Below are 17,488 nucleotides of genomic sequence, written 5' to 3' on the forward strand. Positions count from 1 at the left end.
AAAAATAAATGAAGAATTGCTTCCCCTTAACCCTGCACTCATAAAAAGCCATAGATTTATTATTAATTCCGTTCATTGTCTGGCATTCTTCCTACAATTGCACAAAGTCCAGTCAAATGTCTTGGAACATTTGTTTTGGGTCCCATGGGGTTTACGAAAGCCTGGTCCCATTCCACACAGTCACTAACACACTCTTCTGTTCTGTCCAGTGTCACATTCTCATTTCTAAATGTGCCTTTAAATAAACTCTTAGACTTGAGACTTTAAGTCTAATAAGCGTTTAATTAAAGGCACTTTTAGAAATCGAAAATGTTTGACCTCGATCTATCCTTAAACAGTTGGATAGATACTTGAAAAAAGAGAGAGAGAATGATGGAGACTTGGACTCTGTCAGGCTTTTTTCCATTTTGTGTTTTCCTGTTCAGAGTTCTGTCGCTCTTTCCAGTATTCAGGCTAGACTCCTAAAATTGTTCAATTCTTAAAGAAAACAAAGATGTTGTTACTAGTCCACTGATTTTATTTGATTCAGTTTGAATTGTTTTCATTTAGCATGTGTATAAAGACTGAAAGCCATTAACCTTAACTAAAAATAACTGATATGAGGTCAGTATTGCATCCAGAGTATATGACCATGTTAATTGTTTATGGGGACATAGAGAGAGAGAGTGCAGTACTGCATACTAAAGTGCTTTTATTTTTACTAAAGTGCTTTTTGGGCTTTATTCAAGTGTTCAATTCAGGTTTGATCAGGTAGACAGATCACTAGGTGTTGAACAACATGAGAGAAACACTTCACATTACACCTATTTTCTATTTCTTTGTTTGGCTTCAGAATGTATTTAAAGATATTTCCTACATGGTGGACCCTCAGAATAAGGTACAGGTCCTTGATCGTGAACATGTTAGATCATCTCTCTCCATTTTTCCATCCTTTCATTAGACAAAAATCCAAACATGCTATTTTTTCTCATTTATTCGCTCATCTGTATTTGTGTGTTATTGTTTGTTTAGAAATACAAGCATTATCTGCAGTGTTTATTTAGTTGTCTTTCACTCATTGTTTTTTCTGCTTTTTATTTTTCTTGTCGAGTGTCCTGTTTGAAGCCATGTTTCCCTTCCAGGAACTCGAGCTGCGTCGAACGCTACGGGGAACGCCCTCAGCGTGACCGCGCTCTGAACCAGAGTGTAAAATGTCCAATGAAAGGGCGAGACGTCATAGGCGGTGACGTCACTGACCGGAAAGCATATAAGCACGTGCGGTGGAGCCGGCGTTTGCTTTTTGTCATTCAGCAACCGCTTCTCTGTCTGTGTGTATTGTCTTTGCATGTTGTGAGTCTTATTTAGTGTTGTTTGTCCTGCACAATCACTTAAGTAGGCTCCAGCAATATGTGCAAGCACTGGGGCGATAGCAGATCGCATTCTGGGCTGTGTGTTCCTCCCTACACAACATTATATCACTGCTTGGGATACACGCAGTCTGTGTGTGGTCTGCTTGAGAGCAGAGCGCGCAGATTCAGCTCTCGAGGGAGCTGACTGCCCGTTTGTGAGCTTTTTCATTTCTTACGCCTGCTCTCTGAAGGCTCTCTTTGAAAAAGAAAAAGAGAGGAGTGAGTTTCACTAGCCTTGAATGAAGACGGGCGAGCCCGTGTCTTCTTCCTTTCCTAGACCTGTCTTCCTCCGAGGAGGTGGACGCGTCAATGAAACAGTGCTTGCACAAGCATATTATGAATGAGAACGGCGCGCAGTCAGCTCTAAAAAAAGAAAAAAAAAGAAAAAAGGGGGCTGGTTGTGTTTCTCTCCGCTGTACATCTCACATTCCCGCCGCTGCTGAGGCACGGCGGCGAGTGTGAGTGCGGGGATCGCAGCGCGCGTTGCCGAGGCGACGCGTGCGTTATTCTCATTCATATCAGAGCGATGCCCCGGGTGGAACAGACGCTCGCGAGCTATCTGTCCCCTTGCGTGGCGTTGTCTCTGAAGGCTCGCGGCTGCAGGTCAGGCTGGTGCGTGTCTGCACACCGAAGAAAAAAAAGAGAGAGTGTTGCAGGCGCACCAAGCTGACGTACCTGCTTAGAGAGCTGGATGAGGGATTGGGCTCAACTTGATTGAATTATAAATTGGTCTCTGAGCTCCCTAGAAACGCTGTCTGTGGTCGACCCTATCTGACATGAAGGAGAAGATAGGGTTTTCCTTATGGACGCCCCGCTTGCGCCTTCTGGCCTGTTCGGCGACTACGTCAATTACGTCGTCGACAGGTACCAGGAGGCTCGTAGACAAGCGGCGGCGTTTCAGCGGTTTCTCCCTCGCCTTTCTCCAGCTCAGGGGGCTGCTAGGCGGGAGCAGCCCTCGCCGCGTGCCAGCCCCTCTTTAGAGAGGCGCAAAACAGAGCGTGGCTACTCACACCCCACCGAGGTGGGGCCGTGGCAGCTAACGCTCTGGGTCGGGGACCTCTAAGGCTAAGCCGGATCTGCGGACCGTTCTTAAGTCTAAGGGGGTTCTCGGCCAAGAAGCCTACGGGCGTGGGAGATCAGTCTGCCAACCCTGCCAGAGTTCCAGGGCGCAGCTGGCTCCAGCGAGCAATGTTCTCAGTTCTTCCGCCCCGAAGTGTAGCGGAGCTGGGAAGCTCGCCACCCCTGCGGGGGTCCCTAGAGCTCCTGGTTCGGCCGTCTCCTGCCGGTCCTCCGCTTCAGGGCACCGAGCCAGCAGCTCTAGGCACGCCAGAGGCCAGTCTCGAGAGACTGGTTCCCTTAGGAGACCATCAGGCAGCGTGGGAACTACTGCCGATGTGTCTCTTTGGGTCCTGCCTTGCAGGGTCTGGTTCTTCAGCTTGGTCTTCCTAGGAATGACGCGGGTCTGAGGACCGTCATTCATTAGGGGGCTGAGGCTGAGGCAGTCCTGGTGCTGTGCCTAGGACTTACGAGGGCAGACCCCTCTGGGGCAGATCGGGTGTCCGTCTCCCCCAGTGCCCTCGGGAGAGCAGTCTGCCAACCCTGCCAGAGTTCCAGGGCGCAGCTGGCTCCAGCGAGCGGTGTTCTCAGTTTCTTCCGCCCCGAAGTGTAGCGGAGCTGAGAAGCTCGCCACCCCTGCGGGGGTCCCTAGAGCTCCTGGTTCGGCCGTCCCCTGCCGGTCCTCCGCTTCAGGGCACCGTGCCAGCAGCTCTGGGTACATCAGAGGCCAGTCTCGAGAGACTGGTTCCCTTAGTAGACCATTTAGGCAGCGTGGAAACTACTGCCAATTGGATCTCATTGGGTCCTGCGTACTGTAGAGAAAGGCCTTTTGTATTCAGTTCGGCACTCCGCCACCGCCTTTCAATGGGGTGATTCCCACGTGCGTGGTCCCCCAGCAGGCTCTGATCATGGAACAGGAAGTAGACACTCTCTTGGGGAAGGAGGCCATCGAGGTGGTCCCTCCTCACGGAAGAGAGTCCGGGTTCTACAGCCGGTACTTCATTGTTCCAAGGAAGGATGGTAGATCTGCGTCAGTTGAACCGCTCAATCATGTCACTGAAGTTCAGGGTGCTTACACTCATCAGTCGTGTCTCAGACCAAGTCCGAGGACTGGTTTGTCACGATGGATCTAAGGACGCATATTTCACGTCTCCATCCTTCCCTCTCACGGGAAGTCCCTCAGGTTTGCTTTTAGGGGCAAAGCTTACCGATATTGGGTTCTTCTCGTTGGCCCTGCACTCGTACCCCGCATTTTACATCAACGATTGGTTGATTCTGGCTCGATCAGAGCAGGTGGCGACTCGGCATCGAGATGTCGATCTCGCGCACATGAAGGGGTTGAGACTGAACGTCAAGAAAGTGTGATTTTCTCCAGTAACGAGAACCACTTATCTAGGCGTGGTGTGGGATTCGACCACGATGCAGGCACGTATGTCTCCTGCTCGGAGCGAGTCGATCCTCACCTCAGTCAAGAGAGTGAAAGAGGGCCAGTCACTCACTGTCAGGCAGTTTCAGAAACTGCTGGGGCTCATGGCAGCTGCGTCCAACGTGATTACTTTTGGCCTGCTGTACATGAGACCCCTACAGGGGTGGCTCAAGACCAAGGGGTTCTCCCCGAGGGGAAACCCGCTTCGCATGATCAAGGTCACGCGGCGATGCCTACGTGCCTTAGACATGTGGAGCCAAGCTTGGTTCTTGTCTCAGGGCCCGGTGCTGGGAGCCTCTTGTCGCCGCGTAATGCTAGTGACGGACGCATCCCTCACCGGTTGGGGAGCGGTCATGAGTGGCCACCCTGCCCGCGGTCTGTGGAGCGGTCGCCATCTAACGTGGCATATCAATTGTTTGGGAATGTTGGCCGTGTTTCGTGCACTCAAGCACTTTCTCCCGGACCTAAGAGATCACCATGTGTTGTTGCGCACCGACAGCACAGCGGTGGTCTCTTACATCAACCACCAGGGAGGTCTGCGTTCGCGCCCCTTGTACAAGCTGGCGCACCAGATCCTTGTGTGGTCCCAGGGCAAACTTCGCTCGCTCAGAGCCATCGATATCCCTGGGTATCTCAATGTGGGAGCAGACATCCTGTCGAGGCAGGGGCTGAGGCCCGGGGAATGGATGCTTCACCCCGAGGTGGTGAAGCAGATATGGAGGTTTTTGGCTGTGCGACTCGAGAGTCAGCGCTATGCCCCTCTAGTTCCTCCAGCTCCTTTGGACTGGACGCTTGGTACAGACCTGGCCGAGGCTTCGTCTGTACGGTTTTTCCCTGATCGCTCTGCTCCCGGGAGTTCTGGATGGCAACAGGGATCTGGTGAACAGGTTGGAGACGGGTTCGCCCTATCTCCTCCTGCATTCCCCAGATCTAGCGCTCTCGTTCGTGGAAGCCCGCGTGTGCGGTTCTTCCCCCTCTGAGTGAGTGCTCGCTGTTGCAGCGCACGTTGCCGAGGCGACGCGCGCATTACGTGTGGAAGTTCTGGCCTCTGAGGGGGCGCAGCTCATAGCTTCCGGTCTCTCAACCGAGGTTGCTGAGACCATCTTCCAATCCAGAGCTCCCTCTACAAGGAAACTGTATGCCCTGAAGTGAAAATATTTCACTTCTTGGTGCGGAGACCGCCACCTTGACCCAGTTAACTGCCCGTTTGGTACAGTGCTGCAGGTCCTGCAGGCCCGTTTCTCCGCAGGGGTAACTCACTCCACCCTGAAGGTTTACGTGGCGGCTTTATCGGCCTACCACGCCCTTCTCGGTGGCCTTACAGTGGGTCGACACCCCCTGGTTACAGGTTTCCTCCACGGTATGCTGAGGCTGAGGCCTCCTGTACGACGTGTCCCTACGGGGACCTTGCTGTGGTCTCTTAAGAGAGTGGGGATTTGTAGGCCTTTCATGGCCCCTTCTTATCTCGTCTTTGCCCCTGGTCTGGCCAAAGCGTTTTTCTACCCTCGAGCGGGTTATTTCCTAGATCCCCTCTTCTATACCACGGCCTGTCGTGCTGCAGGCCCTCAGTCCTCCTCCCTTTCGGGAGCCTGACCAGCGAAAGCATAACTGTGTGTGTCCAGTGTGAGCACTGGACGCATACGTCCACAGAGCTGCCCTGTGGAGAAGGACGGACCAATTGCTAGTTTGCTTCGGTCCTCCTAAGCGGGGTCTGCCTGCTTCTAGGCAGACCCTTAGCAGGTGGATTGTGGATACTATTTCCTTGGCCTATGAATCTTCAGGCATCCCTTCGCCTCTGGGGCTTAAGGCCCATTCAACTAGGAGTATGGCGGCCTCCAAGGCCTTTCTGGCAGGGGTTTCTATGCAGGATATCTGCAAAGCTGCGGGTTGGTCCACGCCCCTCACCTTTGTTCGGTTCTATCACCTTGATCTTACGGCCACTCCCGGCTCTTCTTTCTCGCCCTCGCTGTGCTCCCAGTGATACACACAGGGCAGGTATTTGGAAGTCTGGTGGCGTTGGCATCTCGTTCCCCGTAGCGTTCGACGCAGCTCGAGTTCCTGGAAGGGAACGTCTCGGGTTACGTATGTAACCCTGGTTCCCTGAAGGGAACGAGACGCTGCGTCTCTAGGCCATACTTCCTGTATCCCTGCGAGCGGTTGCTTCATTCCTGGAAGCAAACGCCGGCTCCACCGCACGTGCTTATATGCTTTCCGGTCAGTGACGTCACCGCCTATGACGTCTCGCCCTTTCATTGGACATTTTACACTCTGGTTCAGAGCGCGGTCACGCTGAGGGCGTTCCCCGTAGCGTTCGACGCAGCGTCTCGTTCCCTTCAGGGAACCAGGGTTACATACGTAACCCGAGACGTTTATCCAGATGCATCTCATGATGTTACAAAAATCATTCTGTTTCATAACTTTATTTTGGTAGCGGTTTTACAAGGCATCTCAGCTATCTCTCTCTCTCTCTCTCTCTCTATCTGTCTGTCTGTCTGTCTGTCTGTCTGTCTGTCTGTCCATCTATCTATCTATCTATCTATCTGTGTATGTCTGTGTGTGTGTGTGTGTGTGTGTGTGTAATGCTAGTTACTCTAACAACCTTCACACTCATTTTGAAGATTATGCAACTGCTCTTGACCCTGAAGAGTATGTTTTTATATATGGATGTGTTTACAGCATCTTGCAGTGACCCGTGAATACAACAGCGAGTGTATGCGACGGTACAGTTGGACCCCTGATACAGTGGACCACTCACATAACACTGTCTGCAGTCCTGTGCATTCTGGGTAAGAATATGTTTTTGTGTTTCGGTTGTTTAACATTAAGTTTGCTAACACATTAGTAACCACAACATTAATATATTTTGATTACATATGATGTATATACACTAAAATTCAAAAGTTTGGGGTTGGTAAGATTTTTGAATGTTAAATAATATGCTGATATGGTGCTTAAGAAAAATTTCTTATTATTTTTTTCTTATTATTATCAATGTTGAAAACAGCTGTGCTCCTTAATATTCTTGTGAAAACATTGATACAGTTTAGTGTACTTTCAGATTATGTATAAATCTCAATTTGTATTTCACCACTGGTTTTGTGGTCCAGGGTCACATATTTGAAATATAAATCTTTTGTAACATTATAAATGTCTTTACTATTGCTTTTAATCAATATAATACATCCCTGCTGAATGAAAGTATTCATTACTTAATAAAAAACTTTCTGACCCCAAACTGTTCAATAGTAGTGCTCATTCCTCCTTATTTTACATAATTGTATTTACAGTTACAATTTTATTTTAGAAGAAAATAAATGTGTCGTTCTGTCTATTTCTGGCACCAAATGAATTGCAATTCTATTCGAATTTCCAATAATCTCAATTCTAAAATGTATTGCTTTTGACCACCTAGATCTCCTAAGGGGGGATTGAGCACCTCATCAGCACATTATAATGATACCATTTATGATTGGTGGAAGATGATTTAATCCAACCAGTCTGCAAACATGATGCTGTTTTGGGCAAGCATGTGAAAAGCTTTTCATTGGCTTCATTGAGTTGTTTGTATAAAACACATTTTGATTTCCTTTAGTCCCCCCCTCACACACTTTCTGCTACATTTCACATAAGATCTGATTTTTGACATCAGCTCCATGTCTTTTTTACATGTATGTCAGCTTTTTTTACCATGACAACAACTGTAATAATGAATGTTGTTTATTTTTTACCTCCTGCTTTCTGTTCCTTTTTCTTTTCGTTAATTCTTCCTTTTGCAGCCCTTCCTCCCCGCTTCCTCAGTATGACTCCAGGTGAAAACTGAGTCCGGTGACATCACTCTTTCTATAGCTTTCTGTCCTGTCTTTTCCCTCTATTTCTCATCTGTCCCCTCTTGTTTTCTTAAATTCTTTATCTCTATCCTGCTCTCTGGTGTTTTACTCCCTGTTTTATCTCCTCATCTGTGTGAGCGCTCGTCCACACTGTGTGTTTAGCCCGTCTTTGGGAAATGGACCTCATCTCATGCAGAAATCAGCAACTTCAGCACAGTCATAAAATAAATTCCAGATCACTTATTACTACACACACTAGTCGCACCATCAGCATATTAGGCATTTTGTGATGAAAGGGAGTTTTTTGTAATGTTCTTCATTTCTCAGTTAGAAATTACTTGTTAAAGCTGCACCATTTCATCATTAGGACTGGGCGATATATTGAAAATGAACAGTATATTGTATTTAAATGGATTCACTACTCTGATTTAAGAAATTGATTGTTGTTTGTGCCATTCATCAGTAATGTTCCTGTAAATCTTGTGGGTGGCATATCTGATAGAGTAAAAATATGTTTTATTAAAAATATGTAAATAATGCAGTTTTTTGCAATTTATTTATTGCAATTTTTAATTGACTTATTCTTTGAAAATAGTGTGGAAAAAGTCTTTATTATTTGTAAGATTTTTACTGTTTCAGTTCTTACATTAAACATTTTAAATGGATATTTTGTCAAAATGGTACCTCTGTCAAAAGAAAAAAAAAAGGAAAGCAAATGCATCAGGACAAACGTTCAAATGAAAGTGAAGACTTCTGTTTTGTTACAAACAAATTCTATTCAAAATAAAAGATTTTAAAGAATATCACACAAAATATCATGCTTAAAATTTTAAGCAACACAACTGTTTTCAGCATTGATGATAATATTAAGAAATGTTTCTTGAGCACCACAACAGCATATTAGAATGATTTCTCAAGGATCATACGGCATTGAAGACTAGAGGCTCCTGAAAATTCAGCTTTACCAACACAAAAATAAAATATATTTTAAAATATATTAAAATAGAAAACAGGTTTTTAAATGATAATAATATTTCTCATAACATTACTGCTTTCATTGTATTTTAGACACTAAAAATCTTTTGAATTGTAGTTTTAATATATTGAATATCACCAATATGTTGACATGCCATTTGTTGTAAAAAATTTTGGTTTATTGCCCAGCCCTTTAATCAGTGTTAGGATCTCATGCATATGTAACAAACACACAATGGCAGTGCACATGCAAATATAAATTGCATTCAGCTCACATTAACAGATAATGGGTGTTTTGGGTTTTCTTGTCCACCTGTGGAGGTGCTTTTGGTCACACTGTTGATCACTGATCAATGCTTCGAAACAATTGATCTTGGCAGTAAACAGGATATTATTTTCAGCTTTGCACACCGAGTCATGAGTACAGTGACTATGGTAATATTTTGGTAAGTCAATATTGAAGGAATCCCTTGTGTTTCCCGTTGGGTTGTCTCTGCTGCTGTTGTATGGGGGACTAAATGCTGCCAGGTTTAACAGCTCGAAGCACTGTCACTCTTTTTAATTGTTTTTCCTCTGCCTTGACTAAACTGTCTCTATCTCTCTCGCTTTAATGGTCTGTTCTCGCTTACTGTTTCTCCTCCTTTTCGTTTCTGCTTAGACCTTTCCCTTCTCCCTCTCTCTCTCTCTTATCACGTGTGTTGGGTGTACAGTGATCACAGCATGGGAATCGTCTCTCACTCGTTCGTGTCTGTGTAGTGGGTTAGCGTGGTGTCCCTCTTTGCTTTCTTTATCCCCTTCTATCCTTCTCTTCCATTAATCTTTTATTCTCTTTTTGCAGGTTCCTAGTGAGTTTCATGGTGGACGCTCGGGGTGGGTCGATGAGAGGAAGTCGTCATGATGGGATGCGTATAATCATTCCACCCAGGAAGTGTCCAGCACCGACGCGAATCACCTGCCGCCTAGCAAAGAGACACCGCCTGGCATACCCACCTCCCATGGTGGAGGGAGAGGGTCTTGTGAGCAGGCTGGTGGAGATGGGGCCAGCCGGAGCACAGTTTTTGGGGTAAGAGTTCCTCCATGGTGGCTTACATTATCTGTAGTTTCACAGTAAAAGCAGATAAATCATGAACAACATAATCTTGACCTAAAAGTTTTTAACAAAAATGTCAATGGGGAATGAGTTCAGATTTAGTAATGTCAGGATTTCCTTCTTAAATTCTCATCAAATTATTGCTGAACGCAATATGCATGGTGCAATTCCCCTTATGTTTAATGAATTCTCCCTTCATTGTCTTCATTTCATTTCAGGCCTGTGATAGTTGAAATTCCTCATTTCGGCTCCATGCGGGAGAAGGAGAGGGAGCTGATCGTCCTACGCAGTGATAATGGAGAAACCTGGAAAGAACATCATTATGACTGTAAAGTGACAGAGCTCACCTCGATCCTCAATGGCATGGATGAGGGTAATGTTCTAATGATATAACTAAAACTTCAGACTAAATGGTTTTCATTAAGTACCTCATGGGTAGTTTTCATTAAATCTTTATGATTTTATTTATTTGTATTTTCATATTTAATTATAGAGATGGACAGTCCAGCAGAACTGGAGAAAAAACGCATCTGCCGCATCATCACAAAAGATTTCCCACAGTACTTTGCCGTGGTGTCACGCATCAAACAAGAAAGTGATTACATGGGACCAGAGGGCGGAGTCCTGAGCAGTGAGGCAGTTCCCATGGTGAAGGCTGCCTTTCCCCATGGAGCGCTTACGAAGAAGATTCGTGTTGGACTACAGGTATAAGAACTTATCAAGATGGTTGTTGTCATTGTTTGGTCAAGCTTTTGTATTTAATTAATTTTATTTTTATTTTATTTTATAGAATACTTGGAAATATTAGGGAATTTTAAAATGGTGTTTTCTATAGTAAATTTCTGTGTATGGTTATTATTAATTTTAAATATTTAGTAACATATATATTGATCTTGTTGTAGAGTTTGTATAGATTAAAAATCGCATGCAAGCCATAATGATTTTTGGTTTACCAGTGATTTTTTTTTTTCTTTTGAGTCAGTTTTTTTTCAATAAATAACTGTAATTGATTCACAAAATATTTTGAAGTATTCGTAAGTGGAATTAATTTAAGCAATTTACGTAAACGTGACCTGTCTTATCATCTCAAGGGTCTCTGAGATCATTCTTTCTCTATCACACACACATACACTCACTATAGTACAGTAGAGTGTTTTCTCACAGAACACAGACCTAATAGCAGAAAAGCATCTGTTCTATGGACAATGACTTCCAGCAGTGGTCAGGATACATTTCTTGGTAAACATCTCATGACCATAGCATAGAAACTGAGAATATATACGTTACACAAGAAATAAGTTAGAAGACTACGGCAATAAAAAGCTATATGTGACCCTGGACCACAAAATCAGTCTTAAGTGTCAATTTTTCAAAATTTAGATTTATACATCATCTGAAAGCTGAACAAATAAGCTTTTCATTGATGTATGGTTTGTTATGAATAGGACAATATTTGGCCGAGTTGCAACTATTTGAAAATCTGGAATCTGAGGGTGTAAAAAAATAAAATATTAAGAAAATCAACTTTAAAGTTGTCCAAATTAAGTTCTTAGCAATGCATATTACTAATCAAAATTATGTTTTGATACATTTATGGCAAGAAATTTACAAAATATCTTCATGGAACATGATCTTTACTTACTACTACTACTATTTTTGGCATAAAAGAAAAATTGATCATTTTGACCCATACAATGTATTTTTGGCTACTGCTACAAATATATCCCAGCGACTTAAGACTGGTTTTGTGGTCCAGGGTCATATATATTCCAAGGATGATTAATTAGTTGCACATTCCTAGAGTGGTTATGCAAAATGTACATGAGACATGAACAAACAAAAAAAAACAGCATTGGTGCAGAAAAATATGCATTGTAGATGCTCTTGTTTTTTTTCCTCCTGTTCATCATGCCACTTTATTCTGTTTCTCTCTCAGGCACAGCCTGTGCTAGAAGACATTATGCGGACTATCGCTGGTAACCGTGCATCCTTCAGCCCGATTGTAACCGTGGAGCCCAGAAGAAGGAAATTCCACAAGCCCATCACAATGACAATCCCTGTGCCACCAAGAGCCAAAGAGGCTGTTGCTAATGGACGCAAAGGAGAACCTGCCCCCTGCCTTAGACTACTCTGTAGCATTACAGGCACGTGAATAGTTTGTGTGTGTATTTTAAATGAAATGGGGAAAATGTCAGGTTGTCATGGCCAAATGAGTGCGCAACAACAACTGCACATTACTTTAGATGCCCCATCTGAATTTTAATTCAACGTTTGTGTTTACTTTGGTGTATACAAAGCTAAAAGTCGGGAAAATCTGAGATAAAACATGCATTTGCAAGTGAAATGAAATTTCACATTAAAACCAAAAAAAAATCATTACGCACGCAACAAAGTATTGTGATAAAAGTGATTCCCAACACCGGTGTTCAAAACTGTTTTGTTTTTAGGTGGAACATCCCCTGCACAGTGGGAAGACATCACTGGGACCACTCCACTCTCCTTTGTCACAGACTGTGTTTCCTTCACCACAAATGTGTCTGCCAGGTTAGTCTCAGCTGATGTTGGAGTGTATCAGATGCAGATTCAAATCATGTGCTTTGGAGTGGGGGACGGTGGAGGATCCCTGCCCTAGATTAATTTATATCATTATAATCATGTTCATCTGCACATCCACAATGTCAGATGCTGATTGAACTCAAATATGACTGCAGACTGTGGCCTGGAAAAAGACTTAGTGAGAAAAGGAAGGTTCACATAGGGTCATTAAAGAACAGACACCTTTTCTTTAAACATTGTGAGGAATTTGCTTATGTTTCTGCTCAAAATCTCTCTAAATTATATCATTCACCGGTTTGTGAGTGTCAGTTCATTACAAAAATGTTCTTGAAATCAAACATTGAAATTAATGAACTGCATAAGCTCAGAAATATGCAATAAGCCAATAAACCATGTTTATTCTTGTTGCAAGTAAACCTCTATTTAATGTAGTTTGGATTGCATTTTATTTTATGTGTTGTCTACTCAATTTTGATAAGCATTTATTTTCCAAAATATGCATGCTTCTATAGACTTATTTTGCTTTTTGCATTTAACATTTTGTCTATGAACATATCGGAAACAGATTTGCAGCCCATTTTTGGGTTTCAACCAACCCGCTGAGCACCATTCGTATAAACATTCAGTGTTTGTGTCAGTGTTGAAGACAACTGACTAAAGATTTTGTTTCCATAACTTCTATCATGTAAACATCTTAGAACCAAGGTTTTCTGTCCCATGGAGTTGTAACAGCGAAAGTAAATATTTGTGAAAATTTGAGAATTGTACAGGATTTTCCTTATTCTAGATGAATTCTTTCCACTTCTTTTGTAGATTTTGGTTGGCAGACTGTCAGCAGATCAGCGAGACTGTGGGTTTAGCATCTCAGTTGTACAGAGAGCTGATCTGCGTTCCGTACCTGGCCAAGTTTGTGGTGTTTGCTAAAATGATCGACCCCATAGAGACCCGCTTGCGTTGCTTCTGCATGACTGACGACAAAGTCGACAAAACTCTGGAGCAGCAGGAGAACTTTGAAGAGGTGGCAAGGAGCAAAGACATTGAGGTGTGCCACTGTAACTCACACGCTACCCTATACACATGCACGCACTATACACACGTTCACATAAATAATTAATGTTGAACACACTCTCAGTGTTTGGAAACAGTTATTCATGAGTTTTTGAATATTCTTGTGTATATATACACACAAAGGAAAATCCATTGAAAAAAACACGACAGAACATGTCCCAGCAAACCTTTTCCTCTGTAATTCACAGGCCATTTTCATATAAACACCCACACACTCATATTCTCCAGTATTCAAACACAATAACCCTTCTGCTCATTTACTGATACCATAGAGACAGAACTATATAAATGCTAATGATTTATCACTCGTTCCTTTGTCAGATTCTGGAGGGTAAGCCCATTCATGTAGACTGCTACGGCAACATCACTCCTCTGGTAAAGAGTGGTCAGCAACTCGTCTTCAACTTCTATGCCTTCAAAGAGAACCGACTCCCATTCAATGTCAAGGTTTGAGAGCCTAATTTTTCCACCTAATAAAGGAATAGTTCACCCAAAAATTAAAATTTTGTCATCATTTATGCAACCTCATGTCATTCCAAACCTGTTTAAGTTTTTTCCTATGTTAAACACAAAAGTATTTTGAAGAATTTTAAGAACCAAACAGTTGTTGGTCCCCATTGATTTCTATAATAGGGAAAGAAATAGAATGGAAGTCAATGGGGACCATCAAATGTTGGAATACCAGCATTCTTCAAAATATCTTTTATTTATGTTCAACATGAGAAAGAAACTTATAAAGGTTTGGAACGACATGAGGGTGAGTAAACGACGAAAATGTTTATTTTTGCATGAACCATTCCTTTAAATATGCATATACAGAATTTCAGTAAACAAGTATTTTCAAGTAAACCAGCTATAAAGTTAAATCTGGATATTGAAATGAAATGCAACATTTATATTTACCCTATTGATCAAAGAAATAAAGTAAGATTTTTTTTTTTCTGTGTTGCATTGGCAGATGTAACAAATGTCTTGGACATTACGTTGATATTTAGCAGTGTAGATGCAGCATCACGCAAAAGTTTTCGGTTACCAGTGCCACTGAAAAAATGCTCTGTTCACAGTCAGCCATAAATGATTAATTCCATGAGCAAAAGTGTCCTGTAACAGGTATAGCAAAGGCATAGCAAAAGTGTACTATAATTTGTATTTGGCTGGTCATGTGACCACAATATAGCAGACCCCACGAGCTCAGCTCAATGTAAAATAAAGCAGCTTTTATTAGATTAGTGATATGACTGGAGATATATGTTAAGGATTTTTGTAATTCTGTGTTGTGCATATGGATGTGTTTTGTAGGTCAGAGATATGGGCCAAGAGCCATGTGGGAGAATCTCATTCCTCAGAGAACCTAAAATCGCAAAAGGCCTGCCACAGAGTGCAATCTGCAACCTTAACTTTTCACTGCCAACACACAGGAAGGTAAGAACAGACAAAAACATGATTGTGTGATATTTTCTCTAGTGTTATCTGGAGTCTATTAAACATTAAACATATCACAGAGCTATTTGTGTTGCTGCTTTAGCTGCAACTTTGTTTTGCCTTTCTTTTTGTCTTGCTCTCTTTTAATCTCACTGCATCTGCATTTATTATCTTTTCTGTTCCTTTACTGTCCTCTTTCCACTCTTTTTCTCTTACTCCTCTCTTTCCAATACCATCTTCACCTACTCACCATCCTCGGCTGCTGCTCCTCCATTATGTATTGCTGCAATGCATCGTGGGAAATTTTAGGAAATGGAGTCGGATCCTGATGATGAGGTACTTATTTCATAACTTGTCCACTTTGCCTATAATGTAGTGCTTATGTGATCATTCGCTTATTTATGTGATTGGTCAAAAGCTTTTGTACCAGCTCCTGTCATTGGTCAGGCAAGTGCATGACTTCTTTTTGTGTTTATGAGCACATTTAAAGCGTTGTGTTATTTTGTGGCTTGGTGGAAACATTTTTCACATATCTCTTTTGCAGATTTAAGTTTTATTTAATTTTATTTCAACGTTAAGCAATTAGGCAGTTTCACTGGAAAATACTAACCTTTCACATTGTTAGCAAATGTGCTGTGCTTGTCTAGTTGACCCTCTCTCAGGAGACCGCATTTCAAAGTGAAATGAAGCACAACATTCCTTACAGAAACTGAAGCAGTTGAAATATTTTACTGATATCCTAAATTAAGTTCACCACGTGAATTCATTTCTTTAAAAGATGCACTGAAAAAAATCTGGACGAACATAGATACAGTGCTTTCAAAACAATCAAAAGGAAGTTGTAGTAGTTAGCCACTTAAAAGATCGTTGCTCTACGATTTTTGTCACTTTGTTCTTACATAGGATTTTTATTTTTGTGTTATTGCAGAATGACAAAGATCGACGACATACCTTTGCTTCATTAGCATTGCGAAAGCGCTACAGCTATCTGGCCGATCCAGCATCCAGTGAGTCCTACATTTTCTTTATTCTTTATTCTTTATCAGCATGACATAATCATACAGTCCAAGCTTCACACGTACACAGGCATCTGATACAGGCATATATGAAGTCGCAATAATCTCATATCTCACCATTTAAAAAAAACAAAGCTGCCGGTATATAATGTCTGTGTACATTAGTCATAAACAATTTAATTTGTTTGCTTGCTTTTTTGCCTTTTCTGTTATTCTTTTGTCATGTGTATTGTTTTTTGTTCTATTGTTTCACATTTCATATGATTTGCTACCACATTGTCTATACAGATTGTGTATTGCTTAATGTGTTTTTAAATAAACTCATTATTATTTGTTATTTGTTGTCGTTATTTGTTTAATTTTCAGAAGAATTTGCTTGCTTTGTAGACACTTCTTATAATTGCTCATGCTGAAAAACCGTGGACTCAATATCAATACTCAGTACTTGCTTCCTTATTCATTTATTAAAATTTTATGCCTTGTAATTGGCCAGTTTATCTGCTTGTTGCCATTTGAGGGTAAAGGAAAGTAGGTTGTCACAATACCAAAACGTCAGTAGTCAATACCAATGTTAGTGAAATTTTGTCATTTCAAAACCATAGCTAGAACTAATAGGCTATTGAACATACTTTATTTAATTAAAAAGCAAATTATTAAGGTAAATATTAATGATAAATCTTCAAGTTTCTCAAAAATTATATATATTCCATAAATGTGACTGTCATTCAAAAATTAGCTGTACCATTTTTTCCCCTGTAGGCCTAACTTGGGGTTTATGTTCGATTGTAGATTGTTTATTAAATGTATTAAAGTTGCCCAGCTGTGATCGGTGAGTGTTTTTTCCTTACCATTTTGTTTGTTTAATATTGATGATATACCCTATACTCACCTGGTCCCATAACACCTCCACTCTGGTCAAAAAGGCACAGCAGCGCCTTTACTTCTTAAGGAGCCTTAAGAAAGTTCACCTGAATCCCAGGATCCTTGTGGAATTCTACCGCTGTACCATTGAGAGCATACTCACGAACTGCATCTCAGTATGGTACAGCAATTGCTCCGCATCTGACCGCAAAGCACTCCAGCGGGTGGTGAAAACTGCTCAACGGATCACCGGCACCCAGTTAACTTCCATTGAGAACATTTATCATAAGCGCTGTCTGGGCAGGGCAAGAAACATCATCAAGGATGCCTCTCACCCCAACCATGGACTCTTCACCCTCCTTCCATCCGGCAGGCGTTACAGGTGCCTACGCTCTCGCACTTGTAGGCTCAGGAAGAGCTTCTTCCCCGAGGCTGTGACACTTCTGAACGCCACACCACCAATCTAACCTGCACCTGCTTATTACTGCACTGGTCACAGTACTTTACACACATGCATTTGCACTACTCTTATTTTGCACAGACTGCACAAGTTATTACACTATAAACTGTATAAAGTTGTTACTACACAAAGCACAGTAAACTATTTCTATAAAATATTGCACTACTGCTATTTTGCATAGAATACATTGTTCTATCAATATTTTGCACACTCATCCAGCTGTATTTATTTATTACCACTGTTCTCACGTTTCTGCTGTTCATAATGTATATAATCCTACATTGCTCTGTTCATAATGTACATACAATCCCTACATTGCATTCCTATTTATATTCTGTATATA

General features: G+C 42.3%; 1 protein-coding gene across 1 annotated transcript in view; it reads left to right on the forward strand.

The window, feature by feature from the left end:
* LOC306850598 (ankyrin-3-like) overlaps window positions 1-17,488 on the forward strand; it is a gene marked incomplete at its 5' end in the record, with an annotated part of 85,934 nt that overhangs the window by 49,809 nt on the left and 18,637 nt on the right. The window contains 13 exons of the mRNA XM_079386306.1: window positions 833-877; window positions 6,547-6,656; window positions 7,647-7,679; window positions 9,511-9,735; window positions 9,981-10,135; window positions 10,256-10,467; window positions 11,699-11,906; window positions 12,210-12,306; window positions 13,132-13,360; window positions 13,708-13,833; window positions 14,686-14,808; window positions 15,118-15,144; window positions 15,737-15,815. Coding sequence (XP_079242432.1) covers window positions 833-877; window positions 6,547-6,656; window positions 7,647-7,679; window positions 9,511-9,735; window positions 9,981-10,135; window positions 10,256-10,467; window positions 11,699-11,906; window positions 12,210-12,306; window positions 13,132-13,360; window positions 13,708-13,833; window positions 14,686-14,808; window positions 15,118-15,144; window positions 15,737-15,815 — 1,669 coding nt within the window. The remainder of the gene's footprint in view (window positions 1-832; window positions 878-6,546; window positions 6,657-7,646; window positions 7,680-9,510; window positions 9,736-9,980; window positions 10,136-10,255; window positions 10,468-11,698; window positions 11,907-12,209; window positions 12,307-13,131; window positions 13,361-13,707; window positions 13,834-14,685; window positions 14,809-15,117; window positions 15,145-15,736; window positions 15,816-17,488) is intronic.

This window comes from Barbus barbus (genome assembly GCF_936440315.1).
Source record: "Barbus barbus genome assembly, chromosome: 30".
NCBI lineage: Eukaryota > Metazoa > Chordata > Actinopteri > Cypriniformes > Cyprinidae > Barbus > Barbus barbus.